The sequence below is a fragment of the Hemibagrus wyckioides genome, linkage group LG24 (genome assembly GCF_019097595.1).
Source record: "Hemibagrus wyckioides isolate EC202008001 linkage group LG24, SWU_Hwy_1.0, whole genome shotgun sequence".
Classification (NCBI taxonomy): Eukaryota; Metazoa; Chordata; class Actinopteri; order Siluriformes; family Bagridae; genus Hemibagrus; species Hemibagrus wyckioides.
In genome coordinates, this window is record NC_080733.1 from 17,831,815 (window position 1) to 17,853,097 (window position 21,283).

Below are 21,283 nucleotides of genomic sequence, written 5' to 3' on the forward strand. Positions count from 1 at the left end.
CCTCCAAGAGCAGGAGACCAAACACCTGTAATTTCACCTGAGGCTGTTACTGTAAACTTCAGAGGGCAGGTGAACCCCAAAGTGTCTCTGGTTTCACTTGAGAATGTTACCATAATCCTCAGAGAGGAGGAGACTGAATCACTTACAGTTACAACAAAGACCTGGGAACAACTCACCTGGAATTTCACCAATTTTGGATAAATGGAGCCACCGATTCACTCACGGCTTTAAAAGCGATCACCAGGTAATCTGTCAGGAAAGTGTTTGAGTTTTGCAAAAGTTTGCACCCAGCTTCAGCTCTTCTGGGAAGGCTTTCCACAAGGTTTAGGAGTGTTTTTCCTTTCACCGGAACTAAGGGGCCGAGCCCAACCCCTGAAAAACAACACCTGAATTCAATGATTTGGAGGACTGTCCCAAAACTTTTGGCAATAAAGTGTACAATTTCCGTGACAGACTAACAGAGGAGACACGCTGGATTGTTACTTTTAATAAGCCACAGCATTGCACTGAAAACATACAACTTTATTAACTAATGGAGGATCATGAATTCATCAGAACAAATAAAACACTTGGGTGGATCTCGAGCCGTTTATTTTGAGCAGCTGTCTTCTGGATTCTTCACAGATAACATCTCCCTACGGAAACAAAACAAAAATCAATCACAGAAAGATTCAAGAGAATATAAATGATTAATAATGCTACTTTAGACTGAATTCATTTAGTAAAAGCGGTCATTGTAGGACAGGGGCTGCCAAAACTTTATTAGATAAAGGGTAAAGGGTGGGGTATGCTAAGGGGGTAAATTGGGGTTCCTAATTTGCATATTCATAAAATCTGTATTTCTTAATTTGTGTACAGATCTAGATGTTTCTGTGGCTATTCAAATGTTTTTCTTTTGTAGAGCATTAACATCAACCAGGTTTACTGCTCACTGTAGAACGTCTTCAAAATCTAGATCTGACTCTCATATAGAAGACAAACCTGAAGTCTTTGGCTTGTTTCTGGAACATTCTCAACTTTACAATCTCCTTCCTGAGCCTCTCCAGATCATCACCATGAAACTCTGGGAGAACTGAGTCCTGTGGTGGAGAAATACCTTGTGTTTATGAATTTATTGTTTACAGTGGCAGACTTTGTGATTTGGGGGCCCTAAGCGATTCCATGTATGGGAATCTCGCGCATGTGCAGTACGATAGGAACGTTCCACTATTCATGAATCATGGGGGGGCGCATTTGAAAAGATGTAATAATAACGTTAAAATCTTAATTGTTATAGACAGACCATACAATATATGATAGAAAAGTAATAAGTACTATATAATTTATATAGGTTTCTTGATATTGGTCGGGGCCCCCTAATTCCCTGGGGCCCTAAGCGGCTGCTTACCTCTCTTATTGGTTAAGTCCGCCCCTGATTCTATATAAAGGTGATTGCTTTATAGACGCTCATCTCCTAATCATTTTAAATCAACTTTCTTTGGGTTTGTTTTGGTTTACTCCAAATTCATACAATCTTATGGAATTCAAACTGTTAAGAGTTTCTTTGGTTCTCGCTCTAGAATTGCATTTTCTGAACATTAGAACTGCTTTATGATGCTAAGAACCATTAACTATGCAAAAAACCCAACATGGAACATGGAGGATATGCCTGGTTGGATGGACAGATGGATGGACAGATAATGGTTAGAGTGATGGATGAACTGAGGACTGGACAGAGGTTTGCATTGAAGGATGGATGGACGGACGGACGGACGGATGGATGAGAGATTGAGGAATATAGATAGAGTTTATTAAAAACAATAAGACATATGAGTATATTTTGTGTATACTGCCTGGTTAGAAAACAAAGTGTGAATGAATGGAGTCAGGGATGGACAGATGACAGAATAAAAAATAAATGGATAGATTAATGGATAAATAGATTAATCCATGATGGCTGGATGACCTGAAAATGGATGGACGGACGGACAGACAGACAGGCAGACAGGCAGACAGACAGGCAGACAGACAGACAGACAGGCAGACAGACAGGCAGGCAGGCAGGCAGACAGACAGACAGGCAGACAGACAGGCAGGCACTGGGGAATTGATGGATGGTTGAATAAATAGATGGATGGATAGATGTATGAACTGAGGGATGGATAATAGACTGAGAAATGAATAACATTAAGGGACAGATAATATGAACAACGGATGAATAGATAGATAGATAGATAGATAGATAGATAGATAGATAGATAGATAGATAGATAGATAGATAGATAGATAGATAGATAGATAGATAGCTTATGTAGACACACCCACTTGGCATGATTCTAACCAGTGAAACCAGTGACATCATCATAAATGTTATCACATGACACTGTGAGTCCACTTTTGTTTGTAAATCATTCTAGATAAACATGGAGCTGAATAAAGCCCCAGACAGCTTTGTTGCGCTGACCTGTCCGGGGGTGAAGCCTCTCCTCAGGAGCTCTCTAGCCACGGCTGTGTCTGCAGCTGGAGGTACCTGGTGGAACCGACCTCCAGTTTTATGAGCCAGACTCTTCAGAAACATGGCTGTGCTGCGAGAGAAAAAGGAATAATACATCAGTATAAAAGCAGACATTTGCTTCAGGATTATTTATGTTATTGGACGTCTTTATACCGATGGGGCAAAGGAAGGCTTTTATTATGCTGTAATATGATAGCGTTTCTATAGTAACAGCTTGTTCACAGGGTCTTCTACTGCAAATGCTCTACATAATCCAAGACTAATAATAAACAGGAGTTCTTTTCCTTATTAACTTTGAGAGAGAGGAAAAAAGCAAAACGAATGCTGAAACTGCTATAAAATAAGCGACAACAAGAACTCACGTTACTATAAAAGGATAAAAACTATGACATGTATTTCTCTTAATTAAATAAATCTCTGTAATCATTTGTAACTCGTATTCTGGTATTCTGGAAGCGTGTGGTGGTGCAGCACCTGTCCAGGCCGCTCAGTGTGACCGTGTGGATGGTGATGTGTTTTCCTGAGGTCAGTCTCTCAGCCTCCTTCAGCACCAGACCACAGCTGCAGTCCCACTGACCATCACTGATCACATACACACCAACCGAGTCGCCAAACACACACGCTGCCTGATGGGGGAGATAAAGTTTTAGTAAAAACAATAAGACATAAAGGACAGTGCTTCATCTGTAAACTCAAGGCCCCACTGACCGTGTGTTTATTTACTGTATACTGTCTGATTGAAAAACTGGCAAAAAGTCTGAATGAATAGATAACGGATAAACAGATTAATTCATGATGGCTGGATGACCTGAAAATGGATGGACAGACATAGATAAACTAGGTGGGTGGAGGTATGAACTGAGGGATGGATGATAGACTGAGAAATTAATAACATTATGGGATAGATAATATGAACAATGGATGAACAAAATAATGGATGACTTGAAGAATAGACATACAGACAGACAGACAGACAGACAGACAGATAGGTGTGTGTGTGTGTGTGTACCTGCAGTGCATGTAGGATGGAGGATCCTCCATGTGTGTTAAGCTGACCCAGCCATGTTACTGCGTCCCTGCACCTCTCCTCTGAGGCCTCCACCAGCTCCCCCTGCCACACTCGCACCTCTTCAGAGAACACCACCATGCTAAACCTGACACACACACACACACACAGAGGGGAGAGAGAAAAATAGACAAAGAACAAAAAACAATGAGAGAGAAAGCAAGACAGGGGGACAGGGAGGAGAGAGAGAGAGAGAGAGAGAGAGAGACAAGTTTGATAAATACAGGCAGTGACCTGACCTCACTCTGTTGGTGTGCAGTTGATCCCAGATCAGTGAGGTCAGTTCTGTCTGCAGCTGAGTGAGGCAGGGCCACATGGAGCCAGACACATCCAGGACAACACACACATCTCTCTCCAACACGCAGCCGAACACACGTCTGCTGCCTACAGAAACGACAGACTTCAGACTCCACCTTCAGACTCTACCTTCAGACTCCACCTTCAGACTCCACCTTCAGACTCCACCTTCAGACTCCACCTTCAGACTCCACCTTCAGAGTCAATTAACGTGACTAAATTAAAGTCAGAGCAAAAGTGAATGAGAGGCTGCCAGGTGAAGTGTCTGAGGTGGTATAATGTATGTGTGTGTGTGTGTGTGTGTGTGTGTGTGTGTGTGATGAATCCCACCAATCTGAGCACTGATTTAGGATTGTGGATTAAAGGATTGTTTTTCTTTCCTGTCACAATATTCATTTTTGAAAAAATCAAACTAAGAATAATAATAATCCTACACATTAACTGATGAATTCCTAAATGTGACTGTATTAATACTTATTTTATTTTATTCTATTCTATTCTATTATTTCATTTCATTGTCTGTACCGCTTATTCTATTCTTATTCCATTCTATTCTATACACATTAACTGATGAATTCCTAAATGTGACTGTATTAATACTTATTCTATACTATTCTATTCTATTATTTCATTTCATTTCATTGTCTGTACCGCTTATCTGATCTATCCTCACGTCATCGGGCATCAAGGCAGGATACACCCTGGACGGAGTGCCAACTCATCGCAGTGCACACACACACACACACACTCATTCACTCACGCAATCACACACTACGGGCAATTTAGAGAGTCCACTCAGCCTAGAAGCATGTCTTTGGACTGTGGGAGGAAACCGGAGCACCTGGAGGAAACCCATTAAGCACGGGGAGAACATGCAAACTCCACACACACAGTGAGGGGGAGCAAGACTCGAACCCAGGAGGTGTGAGCCGAACGTGCTAACCACTAAGCCACCGTGCCGGCCATATTCTATTCTATTCTATTCTATAATATTGTATCAATCTGGTGTACAGTCTGATTAATTGCAGACTGAATATGAGGACTTGCAAAAGTATTCACCCCCCTCTCAACTTTTACCATTTTTCCAGACTATGACAAATAAAAAAAAATGTATCACTATTCATGATCTGTATAATGATTAAAATTTGTTGTTTCCCAGCAATACAGTCATTTTGTATTTAAAAAAAAACCTCTTTGATGATTATACAATGTCTACAAAAAACTATTATTATTATTATATGCACTATATTGGCAAAGGTTTTGGGACATCTGGCCTAAGATGCTCATGAATGTAATATGGAGTTGTCCCGCCCTTTACAGCTATAACAGCTTATACTCTTCTGGGAAGGCTTTCCACAAGGTTTAGGAGTGTGTTTATGGGAATTTCTGACCGTTCCTCTAGAAGCGCATTTATGAGGTCAGGCACTGATGTTGGACGAGAAGGTCTGGCTCACAGTCTCCACTCTAATTCATCCCAAAGGTGTTCTATGGGGTTGAGTTTAGGACTCTGTGCAGGTCAGTCAAGTTCCTCCACACCAAACTCACTCATCCATGTCTTTATGGACCTTGCTTTGGTCACTGGTGTGTGGTCATGTTGGAACAGGAAGGGGTCATCCCCAAACTGTTCCCACAAAGAGCATGAAATTGTCCAAAATGTCTCAGTATGAAGCTGAAGCATTAAGAGTTCCTTTCACTGGAACTAAGGGGCGGAGCCCAACCCCTGAAACACAACACCTGAACTCAATGAGTTGGAGGGGTAATATAATGTATTATTTTAACGCAACGTTGCTGTATTGCAGTTTGAGAGCAAACCTACAGATCATGATTACATATCTTGTTTGGTAGAAATACCTTCCAGGCCCATGATGTGATATTTTCCTCATGTCTTCCATAACAGACATTTCAGTTCCAGGTTGTTTTGCAAAAATAAATGGTATAAAATGTTTGTTGTGTGATGGTGTTGACCTGAGAGCAGCCACTGCATCCTGTTAGCGTACCGCTGCAGAACCTTTTCAGTCCGGATCAGGTACTGCTTCAGCTCTCCCGAACTCAGGAACAGGTGCCTCACTCGTCCCTTTACAACAAGAAAAACACACGATCCGTAAAACACTACATCGAGTTACGCAGCTGTGCCAGCTGTGGCGTCATGCAACATCGCAAAGTGACATCATCAGGCCCAGGGGGGGTGATAATCTGGAGTCCCGAGGGCTCGATCATCTAAAGAACAGCATCAGCTGGGTGTGAGAACACGGAAAAACGCTGCGCAGTGGAATCTGATGCTCGTGACTAATGATGATTATGTCTCCATAGAGTACTGAGCTTTTAGACGGATCCCTTGTGGCTTTGCTGAGGTGCTGGACTTACGTTTAGGTGCACGCTGGGAAAGATGGCGCAGTATTTTGCTGACACACTTCTGCTGACGGAGGGCACCAGCTTCTTACGGTGAGTGCACGCGGGAAGTGACAGCAGCTTATGGAGGTCCAGCTTCAGAGCCCTGACGCCGAACCGTTTCAGCCACTACAGGGAGAGAATACAAACACCTGATAATAAACATCACTGAAAAACGGTTCTTAATCATTAAAAATGAATTCAAAGCTGCTTAACATTAACAAACGTGTGTTTAAATGTCATTAAATATTATGAAATTTATCTTTAAAAAAATACTAATAATGTATAATAAAATGATATTCTTCTTAATTTATTTCTAAAATAAATTGAAAATTAAATTAAAATATGCAGAAATCTATCATTAAATATATACTAAACATGTAATAAAAATATTCTGAATTATTCTGAATTATTAAGAAATATAGACTGAAAATATAATAAAAAAATAATCTTTTTAATTTATTGCTGAAATAAATTTAAAATGTAATTAAAATATGCAGAAATTCATCATTAAAATATACAGAAAATGTACTAAATATATTCAGAATTTTTATCTTTAAAAATACTGTAAAGGTAATGCTGGAATGTATCTAAAGGTTTTACTGAAAACATTCTGAGATGTATTGCTAAATTATAATGAAAATGTAATTCAAATATGCTTAAATTCATTTAAAAAAATTAATTTAAATTAAATTAAAAAGTATGTATATAACAAAAATATTCAGAAATTTATCTTTAAAATGGACTGAAAATGTTTTTAAATTTTGCTGAAATTTATGGTTGAAAAATGTATTTAAAATATTCTGAAATTTGAGAAAATTGCAAACATATATGAGCAAAATTATCTATAAATATTTTTCCTATTAATTAGAGTTTTAAATGATGATTTAATATGAATTGTTGTTATATATTATATTAAAAGTGAGTTCACACTGTACCTGTTTGGAGGAGGAGATGTCCTCATGTTTAGGGATATTAACGCATTTCTGAGTGCTACTTCCTTTCAGATGCTTATAAACTGATCCTGGAGTTACTGAAAAATACAAAAAAGCAACCCTTAAATATGCCACAGTAAATTACAAAAAAATTAAAATTAAAAGTAATAAAAAGATGTTGAAACGTATCTAAAAATGATACTGAAAATACTAAGAATATATCTAAAATATTCTGAAATTTATCTTTAAAGTCGACTGAAAATGTACTGAAATTTTCCTGAAATTTATTGATAAAAAATGTGTTTAAGATATTCTGAAATTTGAGTAGGTTGCAAATATATGAGCAAGATTATTCGCCTTTTATTATTAATTACAGACGCTTACTAAATGGCTGAAGTGGAAAATTACGGCATAGGGTTCAGCTACATGTCTCTGAAATCCACAGCAGTGTGTAAACTACTCCATTAACTCCATTACAGATGTTTAATCCACTTTCACACTTTCAACGTGAAGAGGTCTTCCTTTCCATTTCAGCTCCATGATGTTTAACCCACTCACCTGGTCTGTCTTTCTCCAAGTCAATTCTTTTCTTCGTCTTCGCTTTAGCAGAGTTTGTGAGCCGGACCGGACCCCAACCTTCCAGTGGACGAGCTTTAAACAGGAGCAAAAAGAAAAGGAAGAGTGAGGCAGAAGCTAGACTGAAAATATATACTCACAGAGTTTCTAATAACGAGGCTGAAACATTAGGGATCATCTACACTGAGATAGATTCTGACTATGAAGATAGATACACTATATTGCCGAAGGCTTTGGGACACCTCTCCAAATCATTGAGTTCAGGTGTTGTGTTTCAGGGGTTGGACTCGGCCCCTTAGTTCCAGTGAAAGGAACTCTTAATGCTTCAGCTTCATACTGAGACATTTTGGACAATTTCATGCTCTTTGTGGGAACAGTTTGGGGATGACCACTTCCTGTTCCAACATGACTGCACACCAGTGACCAAAGCAAGGTCCATAAAGACATGGATGAGTGAGTTTGGTGTGGAGGAACTTGACTGTCCTGCACAGAGTCCTGACCTCAACCCCACAGAACACCTTTGGGATGAATTAGAGTGGAGACTGTGAGCCAGACCTTCTCGTCCAACATCAGTGCCTGACCTCACAAATGAGCTTCTAGAGGAATGGTCAAAAATTCCCATAAACACACTCCTAAACCTTGTGGAAAGCCTTCCCAGAAGAGCTGAAGCTGTTATAGCTGCAAAGGGTGGGACAACTCCATATTACATTCACGTGCATGTAAAGACAGACGTCCCAAAACTTTTGGCAATACAGTCTATCTAAGGAACAAAACACTCAAGCTCATTCTAGTTTGGGAAAAAAATAATAATAGTAATAATAAAGAGGAAACAGTAACTCCTTCCTGAAGATTTGTTTTTATCTCTCTCCTTCCTTATCTTCTCAATCTTCTGACACTCCTTTAAAATGTAAGTAATAAATAACGGTCACGCAGAAGAACATTATTTACTAATAAAAGCGCACTCCTGAAGTGTTTGTCTTAATTATATTGATGGAAGGAGTCTCCAGTGTCAGTGTTTTGTATCAGTGTCACTTGTGTTGCGCACCAGGAGGAATGACTGCTCTGGCACTGCTGGGTCTCCACACAGGTGAGCGTGTAACCTCCTTCTTCCCCTGTGTGTCCAGAGCCTCCTTCTTCCCCTGTGTGTCCAGAGCCTCCTTCTTCCCCTGTGTGTCCAGAGCCTCCTTCTTCCCCTGTGTGTCCAGAGCCTCCTTCTTCCCCTGTGTGTCCAGAGCCTCCTTCTTCCCCTGTGTGTCCAGAGCCTCCTTCTTCCTCTGTGTGTCCAGAGCCTCCTTCTTCCTCTGTGTGTCCAGAGCCTCCTTCTTCCTCTGTGTGTCCAGAGCCTCCTTCCTCCCCTGTGTGTCCACAAACAAACAATGCTCTTTAAATACTTAACAGCGTTTAAAAAATTCTGTTTAAAAACATAGCTAAACATCAGATCTGTGGTTTACATGCGATTACTACTGAGAGGAATTCCAACGCTTTCATATACAGGGACTAAATTTAAATATAGACAGTACATAAACACTACACAGTAGGGGGCGCTGTCTGGGACTACCTCACAAGCACTCTAACATTCATTGATGTATGAAAGTAATTGAAAAATATTCAAACTTTCCCATTAAACAAACAGGTTCCAGGACACTTCAATTATCTGAACTAGCTTTGAGGAAATATACTGCGTATTTCAGGGTGGTGTTTACACTGACCTGCCTGGACGAGCTCAGTCCAGTCTGTCTGACTGAGGGAAGCCCGTGTTTCTGTGTCCGAGGCTTGATGTGGCGAGCTGAGCCGTGACACTCTCCATCATGAGCCTCCACTGGATCAGCGCTGGAGCTCCGCTGGAGCAGAGAGTCCACCAACTCACAGCACTGCACAATGACATCCCCATCATCATCATCATCACCCCCACCACCATCATAATTATCATCATCATCATCATTATCATCAGCAGCAGCAGCAGCTGCACCATCACCATCATCACCATCATCACCTCCACCACTACTATCAGCAGCAGCACCACCAACATCATCATTATCACCATCACAACCACCACCACAGTCATCATCACCATCATCATCATGTTGTTAACTTTACCCCCATTTCAGAAATCATCATCATTAAAATCATCATCACGACCACCACCATCATCATCATCATCACCATCATCATCACCACCATCATCATCATGTTGTTAACTTTACCCTCCATTTCAGATATCATCATCATCATCATCATGGAGTTAACTTTCCCCCCAGTGTGTGAGTTATATCCAGGTGTCAGTGAGGGTCAGTGTGTTCATTCACAAGACCTGCTCTCACCTTCTCCCAGTAATCAGCAGCCTGCTGCATTTCTCTGATCAGTGTAGTGATATCATCGCTCTCCACGACACCTGTGGGCAGAGACACAGGACATGAGTCACAACAGACGTTTGATCTGAAATCTTAGTGACCAGCTCTCGCTTTTTTCCTTTATTTCAAGCTTCAAACATCTTAGTTTCTAGCCCTGAAATTAGCTGCACCCCTTCAGGTCCTTGTGGAAGAAAGCTTCTTAGCTTTTCCTGATAAAACAACCAGCATGGTGCTAGTAACTCGGAATTTCCAAAATCCGAAAAGAAAATGTTCCCACAAGACGTCACAGGACAAGCAAACCAAGGAGACGTCCATGTTTCTTTCCCCCACACTGTAGCTTAAACACACCGGAACTTTGAAAATGGTGGTCTACTTTCCCCCGTAAACTTTATTCTTCCAAAAAAAAAAAAAACATCAACTATTTTGTACAATGGCAAATTTTTCACCTGGTCAGTAAAAACATTAGCATTGTGAGAAACAGCACTTTTACACCAGCATGCTGCATGACCCTCTACCCGTGTCTGTTATCCAGTGGAAGCGGCCGTTAGCGGCATGTGCTAGGTTGCGCAGTATCAGAGCCACTTCAGCGTGGGACACGTAGCGGGACGATGAGCATCGGAGTGGCTCGTCCTCTCTGGTGAAGAGACACACGTGAACCCGCAGACCGGCGCAGAACTCCGACATGTATGAAGAGACAGCTGACTGAAACATGACAGAAAACACACTCATTACAGAGAACAGCAACAAATAAATGAAAGAGCACCATATTGCTAATGTTACATTATCACTAATTGGTAGCTAGTTAGCATTGTGCAGATTAGCTCATGGGAGAGTTCTTTTTGTCAACAGTAGAGATTACCGTAGAATACAAACATGAATTGCTAACCAAAGAGGCCAACATCGAAGTTACACCATGCAGGTGCACAATATGACCAGCAGGGGACACTACATTTTTTTTCTTTTTTTTAAAGTAAGCACTTTATTCACTTTATTTTCATAGAGTAATCCTCTCATTGTTTATTACTTCAGTTTACATCACATGAAAATGTATCAAAGCTAACTTAGTGTTTTTGTAACAGAATCTTATCAGTAACTGAGAAAATCATTTCTTTGCATATTTAGGTTAATGAATATGAGATTTGGGGTGTGTCTATTGAAAGTGCACAGCAGAGGGCGGAGTCAGAACAAACAGATTAATCAAACAGTGTGCGTTGATGAAAGGGATTTTAATACACCTGAAGGCAGGTACTAAATATGCAGAAGCCTGTTTTTGCAAACAATATCACAGCATAAATTTATAGCCACATCCTCTATCACCTGCCATCCAGAGACTAACAAGCTCCACCTCCTGACATCCAGAGACCAACAAGCTCTTCCTCCTGCCATCCAGAGACCAACAAGCTCCACCTTCTGCCACCCAGAGACCAACAAGCTCCACCTCCTGCCATCCAGAGACCAACAAGCTCCACCTCCTGCCATCCAGAGACCAACAAGCTCTTTCTCTTGCCATTGAAAGATCAACAAGCTCCACCTCTTGCAATCCAGAGACCAATAAGCTCCACCTCCTGCCATCCAGAGACCAACAAGCTCCTCCTCCTGCATCAAGAGACCAACATTCCACCTCCTGACAACCAGAGACCAACAAGCTCCACCATCTGCCATCCAGAGACCAACAAGCTCCACCTCCTGCCATCCAGAGACCAACAAGCTCCACCTCCTGCCATCCAGAGACCAACAAGCTCCTCCTCCTGCATCAAGAGACCAACATTCCACCTCCTGCCAACCAGAGACCAACAAGCTCCACCATCTGCCATCCAGAGACTAACAAGCTCCACCTCCTGCCATCCAGAGACCAACATTCCACCTCCTAACATCCGAGACCAACAAGCTCCATCTCCTGCCATTCGGAGAACAACAAGCTCCTACTCCTACATCTTGAGACTAACAAGCTCCACCTCTTGACATCCAGAGACTAACAAGCTCCACCTCCTGCCATCCAGAGGCCAACAAGCTCCACCTCCTGCCATCCAGAGACCAACAAGCTCCTCCTCCTTCTATCAGGAGACCAACAAGCTCCATCTCCTTCCATCCAGAAACCAACAAGCTCCACATCATGCCAACTAGAGATGAACAAGCTCCACTTTTTACATCCTTAAAACCGAAAATATCCTTCCCCTGACATCTTAAGAATCATAAATCCCCACATCCTGCTATCCTATGAACCATTCAGCTCCAGCCTTCTTTAGAACTACAAATCCCCACCTCCTGCCATCCTGAGATCTTAAGCTCCACCTCCTGACATCCTGAGAACACAAGCTCCGCCTCCTGCTATCCTCAAGCTCCACCTCCAGCCCTTTTTAGAACCAAAAGTCCCCACTTCCTGCCATTATGAGACCTCAAGCTCCACCTCCAGCCCTCTTTTGCCTGTAAATAAGACAGTTATTATATCGAGTATGATCATATATCCAATGTCACGTGTAAATCAGGGCTCGGTTTCTGGGATCTTGGTGCCGAGTCTGTTCTCTTACGCTGTCCTGATCTGGAGCTCCCGTGGTGAGCAGATACACTCCACGAGTGAGAGAGGAGTCGCTGTGATGTTCTGTCTCCACGGCGTGTCTGAGAGCGGCCAGTGTGTTACGACCTCCTGCACACTCTAATTCCTGAACCCACCTGCATACACACACACTGCATGAGGCATACTGCATAAGGCACCCCATCATTATCATCATCATCATCATCATCACTTACTGCCAGACATCCTGAAGGTTTTGTTGGTTCGAGGAAACAGCTTGCTCTCTCCACGCTTTCACATCTGACCCAAACCTGTGAATCATTTTATTTTCATTTAAGAAATGATCTAAACAACCCCTGAGAGCATATCTGTGTAGGTTACAGGAAACTAAAAACATTTTATTTACGCTATGATGTTGAAGTTCTGCGTGTTGATCAGTTGCTCCTGCAGCAGGAGTTGGACGGCGTGTCGGATATGCAGCTGGTGGTGAACGCTCGTGTCCGACAGGTCCAGCAGAACCTGAACGCTGTACAGAACAAAGCAGGATAACCTATCAGAACGAGTGCAGTAATGTATATATAAACCTGGGGTGTGTAGCTGCAGTGCTGAGACTTAATCAACACCTTCTGACCAATCAGAATCCAGTATTAAGCAGGTGAAATCCTTTAACATTTAGAGATGAGCCTTGCCTCTGTTCACACACAGTTCCCCAGATCTGCCTGCTGCTGCTACTGTTTAACCACATGACCCTCTCCTCCAACACCCGCTCAGCCTCCAGGAGCTGCCTCTGAGAGAGAGAGAGAGAGAGAGAGAGAGAGAGAGAGAGAGAGAGAGAGAGAGGTGAAAGGAAAGTAGTAAGGTGACAAGCTAATAGAGAGATGAGTTATTTTACCTGATAACTCTGCAGTAAGGGCAGATCCACATGCATGTTCTTCACCGTACCATCGTGCCACTCAAACTGCACCATTGCTTTCTGAAACAAGAGAACTTACAAGTTACATTTATCAAATTCAAACACTTTTCTGTTTACAAACAACATCACAGTATAGATTTACAGCCACATCCTCCACTTGCTGTCATCAAGAGACCAACAAGCACCACCTCCTGCCATCCAGAGACCAATAAGCTTCTTATCCTGTCATCCAGAGACCAAAAAGCTCCTCCTGCATCAAGAGACCAACAAGCTCCTCCTCCTACCTTCAAGAGAACAACATGCACCACCTCCTGCCATCTGGAGACCAATAAGCTCCATCTCCTGCCATCCAGAGACCAATACGCTCCTCCCCCTGCCATCTAGATACCAATAAGCTTCTCTTCCTGTTATCAGGAGAACAACAAGCTTCTCCTCCTGCAAATCAGAGTCCAACAAGCTCCACCTCCTGCCAGCCAAAGACCATAATGATCCTCCTGCCATCCAGAGAACCACAAATCTCATCCCCCTGCCAGCTTGATGTACACAAGCTCCACTTCCTGCCATCATGAGAAAACAAGTTCCACTCATGCCATCCATAAAACTGAAAATATCCTTCCCCTGACATCTTAAGAACCAGAAATCCCCACATCCTGGTATCCTAGGAACCACAAAGCTCCTCCTCCAGCCCTCTTTAGAACCACAAATCCCCACCTCCTGCCATCCTGAGAACTCAAGCTCCACCTCCTGCCATCCTTAAGCTCCACCTCCTGCCATTCTGAGACCCTTAAGCTCCACCTTCTGCCATCCTCAAGCTTCACCTCTTGCCATCTTAAGAACTCAAGCTCCACCTCCTGCCATCCTGAGAACTCAAGGTCCACCTCCTGCCATCCTTAAGCTCCACCTCCTGTCAACCTGAGATCTCAAGCTCCACTTCCTGCCATCCTGAGAACTCAAGCTCCACCTCCTGCCATTCTTAAGCTTCACCTCCTACCATCCTGAGACCCATAAGCTCCATTGTCTGGCATCCTGAGAACTCAAGTTCCACCTCCTGCTATCCTGAGACCCAAAACCTCCTCATCCCATGCAGTGACAGTGTACTGATGATGCTGTTGCATGAATGAACCTCGTGCACTTTGGACTGGACATTTTTCCGCAGTATGGGGACGAAGCCCTCCAGTGGAGAGTAGACGTTAGGAGCCAGCACATGGTACAGGTTCAGTTTCTTGGCTAGAAACAGAAAGGCATAAAAACGTAAATATCAGTGGGACAGTTTATGATTCTAACTCCACTAGCGGCCAGTTACATTAAAGCTCAAAGACAAGGACCATGTGTTACTGTAACACCTTTAAGGCCGTGGGTGTATAGCCACTCAGTAGAGGTGGACGGGAGAAGACCTGCAGGCTGGACACACAGGTCAGCAGTATGGGCAGCCTTGTGGTCATCAGACAGAGAAAGACCGTCCATTCCTGTCGAGATCTGCAAACGTCACAGAATGCTTCAGCGCCTGTTTCACTGCGGTTAGGTGTTATCATGTTATGAATGTGATGTCTTCAAGATTGATGTAAATCTGTCAGAAATTCTTTTCTGCGTTACCTCGGAAACAATCATCACCGCCGTGTCGTTAAGTCGTCTGCGCCGCTGCACGTCCTGAACGTGGTGAAGAACGTCACGTGCGGCTTTAATTTCAGCCCACAGAGGCTCCAAGTCACTACTGCTGTCCACTACACCCTACACACACACACACACACACACACACACTAAAATCCACCATAAAACAAGAAGAAAGAAACTAGCTGGTGATGATGTTTAATTCTTGTTACCAGGGCAGCAGAAAACAGGTGAAATCTTCCTCCTGTGACTTTACTGATGTTCTTGACTGCTGACTGTGGAAGAGCAAAGCAGCACAAAAAACTGACCCTGGGTAATAAAGGTTTTATCATCAGAACAACGTTACACATGCGGGAGTACACTGAAAACCTGGAGTGTGTTGAGTTTTTACTGGTTCATCTCAGAGCAAAGTCATACAGAACAGATGAAATGTAATAAAAAAAAATAAATAAATAAAAAATAAAATAAAATTAAATTAAATTAAACAAAAACACATGTATGTATGTAAAACCTGGAGTATGTTGATCTTATTGTTTCATCTCAGATGATCAGGAAACATAGTGAAATAAAAATAAAATAAAATAAAATTTAATGAAATAAAACTAAATAAAAGAAAACTAAATAAAATTATGTTATCATTAGAACAACATTACACATGTGGGAGTTGAAAACCTGTGTTGAATTTTTACTGTTTCTCATACCAGTCATACAAAACAAATGAAATAAAATAAAATAAAATAAAAAAACAAAATAAATTATATTATATTATATTATATTATATTATATTATATTATATTATATTATATTATATTATATTATATTATATTATATTATATTATATTAATAAATAATTAAATAATTAAATACATAAATACTTCACTGACTGCTGGCTCTCAGATTCTAATGTGACTCCTTAATGATTGAGAGAAGACTCAGAAAGCGCTAGTATTAAAACTATACATAGATGTGTATCCGATTAGCATAAAAACAGTCTAGAACACTGCAGTGTAGAAGCCAAATCATCACAGCTTACAAGAAAGTACCATAATTTCATACAGTGATCAGTGTTCGAATCATCTCCAAACATCTTAAAGTCCAAAAAGTCTTATCTACCTCAGAGTTCAAGCATTCTCGGCTCACACTATTATCACATGTAAATAAAGTAATTATATAAACTCTATATATAACTCTAACAGTAGATGGTTAGTAGGTTGCTGGTAATCAGTGCTCTGAGACACAAACACTGACCTGTTAAAGTGTTTAATACTCACAACAGCTGCTGGACTGCAGGAGTCGAAGGACACAACGTGAACAGAGAGCGACATCTCCTCTACCACCTCAGACACGCAGGAGAGGAAAACATCCATGTCCGGGAGATCAGGACTGAACATCAACACACACACACACACACACACAGTCTGAGAACATAACTACAGCATTAAATCAATTCTTCTGTAACATAAACAGCATAGTGTGTTTCTAAAATAAAATAAAATGAAATAAAACTAAATAATATAAAATAAAAGTAAATTAAATTACACTAAATTAAACTACATAAAAAATAATACAAATATAACTACACCATTAAATTAATTCTTCTGCAACACTAAAAGATTATTTTTTTGGCTCTGAATATAGCAAAAAAATTTAAAGTAGAAGTTTTCACTCCAGTAAGAGCAGTTTAATAGGATTTATAAAGGAAATGGACATTTTCTTCTTGTGGACAGTTTCTTCTTGTGGGTATATTAAAGTTTCTTTTAATCTTTCAGATGATGTTTGATCCCAAGACAGTGAAAAACTTTTTATTCTTTAGTTTTTTAAGTTTTTGTTACTTATGGTGTAGAAGATGATGTTCGGAAATCAGTTCAGTATTTTACACATTACAGGAATAACTGTGACTGAGCTAATGTGTGTGTGTGTGTGTGTGTGTGTCACCAGGAGCTCAGGATGATGAGCAGACTGTCGAGATGGGCGTGTCTCTGGATCGTCTCTAAAGCCTGCAGCAGGCTGCACTCGCCGCTCGGCCTCAGGCTCAGGATCCACTCCTGGACCTCCTGCAGCCTGGAGAGGAGAGAAATCTATCAGGATAAACAAGATCATCAAACCCTGGGAGAACCTGTTCACACAATAAACACAGCAATGCAGTTACTAGTAAAACCACACACATGCACACACACACCTCTTCGAGTTAACGTCTCTCGGCTTTTCCCACAGGCTGCCGATTTCCGCCCCCATGTACAGGAAGTGCAGCTGCTTCTTCAGGCGTAGTTGCTCTTGTACGAGAAGCTTAGAAAGAAATTGTCATAAAAGTTCAGATCTGAGAAAATAAATAAAGTTTCTATTGTAATTTGAATAACGTGTTCCAATACAGAAGCTCACCAGGAGGTGGCGCCGGAGATCTGAGAGCCTCTCTTCACAGCAGTTAACACCAGAAGAATCAATAAGAATTCCCAGTCTGGATCCTGTCACCATCCCAAAGATCTAAACACACACAACCATAACGGCAGGACAACCTGCTGAGGAACCAGTAAACAAAACAGTCTGTGGAAATAAAGTTTACCTTTCTGCTGCCTCGAGTCAGCCACTGTATTCTGCCATGGTACATCTGAATCGCTCTGCACAAACAAACACCTCATTGTGGAATTTATTCCTTTTTAATAAACGCTATATTTATAATTAATGCTTTATTCATTCATTTTTATTCAAATACACGTTTGTAAGAGGATATAATCTGTGGCTCACTGGTAAAGCTGCATCTCAAAGTCAGCGAGGATCTCTGAGTCGATCTCCAGCCGGTCGTCTACCCCGTCTCCTCTGTAACATCTGTAATCAGCACAAACATACTCAGGCACCAAACACCTCACAAGTGCAGCATCACTGCAGACTGAAGTCTAGTCTAGGCAAAGATTCGCTGGTCAAGAACATTCCACAGACTGGCCAGAAGAATCTGCCACCAGCCTGGGCAAAGGAAATATTATTGGGAGACATGCCCCAGGTTGGGAAGAGGAAGCCCTAGGTTAGACAGTCCAGTGTTGGGCAGAAGAACCCTGTGTTAGGCATAAAAGCCTAGTCATGGGCAGAAGAACTCGAAGAAATAACTGCTTGGAGTGAAAACCTACTGACTTAGCCAAGCTTTGAAGATGTTTGGTTAATGGAAGAACCAGGGTGAGTAAAAAAAAACCCAAGCTTGCAAAGAAGTTGCCCAGATTGCATGGAATAAACAAAAAGTCCCAGGCTGGACAGATGACTCCTCAGACTAAGAAAATCTTTACCTATAGGCAAAAGCAGAAGAAGCCCCAGGCTAGACAAAGCCTTCACCTGGGTGGAAAAGTCCTAGGTTTGGCAGAAGATGCCTCAGATTGGATAGGGGCGTGGTCAGAAAAAAAAAAGATCAGACAGAAAATTCTGTAGATTAAGCAGGAAAAGTGACCAGAAACACACAAAAGCCCTAGGGTAGGTAAAGATTTAATACCTTTGTAAAAAATAAAGTAAAGAAAAGACACCCCAGGCCCAGGTTGTTTAGAATTCATCTCATCCAGCTAGCTTGTAATAGCCAAGTTCACTTTGAGGTTAATGCGGTCAATCTAGCTAAAGTTAGCAGACTCACGCCGCAGCGGTGGAGCAGTGAGACAGGAGGTGTGAGAGAGTGAGGCCACAACTCTCCAAGCTCCTCCACTCGAGCCACTCCTCAGAGGTTTCCTGCTCATCTGCATCATCTCTCTGCTCCTGCACTAACGTCTGCGTGGGGAAAAAATACGGATTATCGGATCATGGAATTATGGATTATTATCATGGAAGCTATAAAGATGTAGACAGCAAGAGCAGACATCACCTTTAAGCTCCAGGTCTGAGTGTACTTGCTGGGTGAGAGACCTCTATTCTGTGGGGAATTATGGGTAAGACCTGAAACACAGGAACTAATTAATCTGCTGCTCTTTAAGAACCTCCAGGAGAATAAAACGACCAGTTGAGCCACATTTAGTGTCTGATGCAGGCTTCATTAGTTTTGCTAAAATGTTAAGCTAGCAGTTTAGTGCTATACAGTAATTCCAGCTACCTGAAAAGCTCATGGTTCTCCTCCATGGGACTCTAGCAGTGAGACAGAAGCAGACAAGGGGCAGTTAAAGACTGTAGGAATTTAATACAGAACTATTCTATTTCCATTGATGTACAGTGTTTACCACATGGTACTGTAGCTCAAAATAGCCTTCACAATATCACAGTATAACATTTTATTCATCAGTGAATTGCAGTTTGGTGTTTTGTCCATGCTGAGATGCTTTTCTGCTCATCATGGATGTAAAGAGTGAGTTTATATGAGATTACCAGATCCTTCCAGGCATCTCGAACCGATCTGTCGGTCCTCCTCTGATCTCTCTTTTCAACAAGGCATTACTACATGCAGAATGATTTTTCTTTTCCGCACCATTTCTGTGTAAACTCTACAGACTTCTTGTGTGTGAAAAGTGAAAATCCCAGGAGATCAGCCTTTTCTGAAACATTCAGCCTATCTCATCTGGCAGCAACAACAACCATGAGACGGTCACAAAAGATCCGAAAGTCACAGAGATCTGACCTTTTCTTCATTCTAATGTTTGATGTGAACATTGACCTGTATCAATAAGATCGTATGCATTGTGATGCTGCCACCTGATTGGCTGATTAGATGAACGCGTGCACGTGCAGATGTTCCTAATAAATTGACAGGCACGTGTAGGCTTAAAGAAGTGGATTAAAAAGTGTATTTTAAAAGTGTATCTAGGCTGTACAAAGCGTGGTCCATATACTATACACTATATCATATACACATATACCATACACTAATAATAATAATAATAATAATAATAATAATAGTTCACTGTGCAGTAAAATCTATGCCGAACAGATTAAATGACTGTATAATGGAATAGCATAATATCAGAAATGTATTAGTATTACGAATTATTTTTTTTAAATAATTATATATATATATATAAAAAACGCCATGCGTTACCATAGCAACCGGAGTTCCACTATAGTTTGCTACCATGATTTCGAACCCTTTTACAGAAAGTAAAATAATTTTCCGCATGACTTACCTGACAGAGAAGAGAAATATATATGAAAAGGGTTTCTTTATCGTCGTATAAATATTTTAAGAAGTAATAAGTTTGGGATAAAAATACAAATATATATATCCGGAGGTTAGCGAAGCTACAGGTCTGTGTGCGCGTGCACACGGTCTCTATAGAAACCAGAGGCACGTGAAAGACAGAGTTTACATCGCTCATATTTACACGAGAACGTAATAAATGTTTGAAAGTTTATAATATTATTACTATTAAACTAATAAATTAATAACATTAATGTTAAGTGGATGAAACTAAATAATAAATGATTAAGTCACTCGGAAAGGTTATAAACTGTATTGGATCATTAATCATGGAGATGACCGGCAGATGGCGCTGCTGCTGGGGAACAACACCACAGAGTCCGGCAGCCATTTTAGAAAAATGAAAAAGTATCGAGTTAAGAAGTTTTTAAAATGCATCTTTTTTGTAAATTATTTTCCCCCCAAATTCCTCAGTTATACATCAAAGTCTCAAATTAAAACTACAAACTACACCGAGGCTCCGATAGAATACAATGTCTAAATGGCCATTATTCGTCCAGACAAACACTTTTTGTACAAAGGCGTCCTTCTTCCTGACCCAATTCTTCAAAACACCAAAGTCCAGACTCCATACATCCACTTCAGATGGCAGAAGCTCATCTGCTCTCAAACGGAATACTATATTAACCAGAATCTCCAGAATTATTGGCAAAAAGTTTCCATACAAAAGTTGAATATTTAACAATAACATCATGTCATCTAGGGTGTTATCCCTGATATCACAGAAATTTGGCAATGATTACAAATTTAATTTCGTAATTACGACTGACATATTGTGATCTTTATCCCTTTAGTTATGGTGTCAGCTTGTCATGTTACTGATAAACCCTGTAAATAAATTGACAGCTCTAACAAAGAGCTGACACTGGAGACTTCTTCCTTTATTGTTAGGCGTTTATGCAAAGCTTCGTTGTAGGAGTCTCCGTGAACGAACTGTTACTGTAGAAATGTGCACTCCTTCTGACCAATCACCATCCAGCATTTCAGAAGA

At 41.2% G+C, this 21,283-nt stretch overlaps 1 protein-coding gene across 2 annotated transcripts; it reads right to left on the minus strand.

Annotated features, from left to right (window-relative positions):
• Nucleotides 1-484: 484 nt before the first annotated feature.
• Nucleotides 485-20,958, minus strand: vwa3a (von Willebrand factor A domain containing 3A). 2 transcript variants are annotated; one of them, XM_058377891.1, is made up of 33 exons: nucleotides 20,219-20,950; nucleotides 19,198-19,229; nucleotides 18,973-19,043; nucleotides 18,748-18,878; nucleotides 17,883-17,963; nucleotides 17,701-17,755; nucleotides 17,520-17,621; nucleotides 17,320-17,426; nucleotides 17,076-17,201; nucleotides 16,412-16,523; nucleotides 15,353-15,415; nucleotides 15,126-15,260; nucleotides 14,876-15,008; nucleotides 14,656-14,759; nucleotides 13,512-13,592; nucleotides 13,309-13,406; nucleotides 13,026-13,145; nucleotides 12,856-12,930; nucleotides 12,636-12,777; nucleotides 10,623-10,809; nucleotides 10,078-10,148; nucleotides 9,466-9,627; nucleotides 8,802-9,111; nucleotides 7,739-7,831; nucleotides 7,184-7,278; nucleotides 6,222-6,374; nucleotides 5,823-5,931; nucleotides 3,800-3,944; nucleotides 3,504-3,648; nucleotides 2,969-3,120; nucleotides 2,444-2,564; nucleotides 982-1,079; nucleotides 485-635 (listed from the first exon to the last, which is right to left on the minus strand). In XM_058377891.1, the coding sequence occupies exons 2-33, from the start codon at nucleotides 19,208-19,210 to the stop codon at nucleotides 590-592; spliced, it is 3,636 nt and encodes a 1,211-aa protein (XP_058233874.1). In that variant the 5' UTR covers nucleotides 19,211-19,229; nucleotides 20,219-20,950; the 3' UTR covers nucleotides 485-589. The 2 variants fall into 2 exon arrangements, with proteins under 2 accessions (XP_058233874.1, XP_058233875.1); XM_058377892.1 differs by lacking the exons at nucleotides 485-635; nucleotides 982-1,079; nucleotides 2,444-2,564; nucleotides 2,969-3,120; nucleotides 3,504-3,648 and having other exon boundaries at nucleotides 3,874-4,051; nucleotides 20,219-20,958.
• Nucleotides 20,959-21,283: the final 325 nt, after the last annotated feature.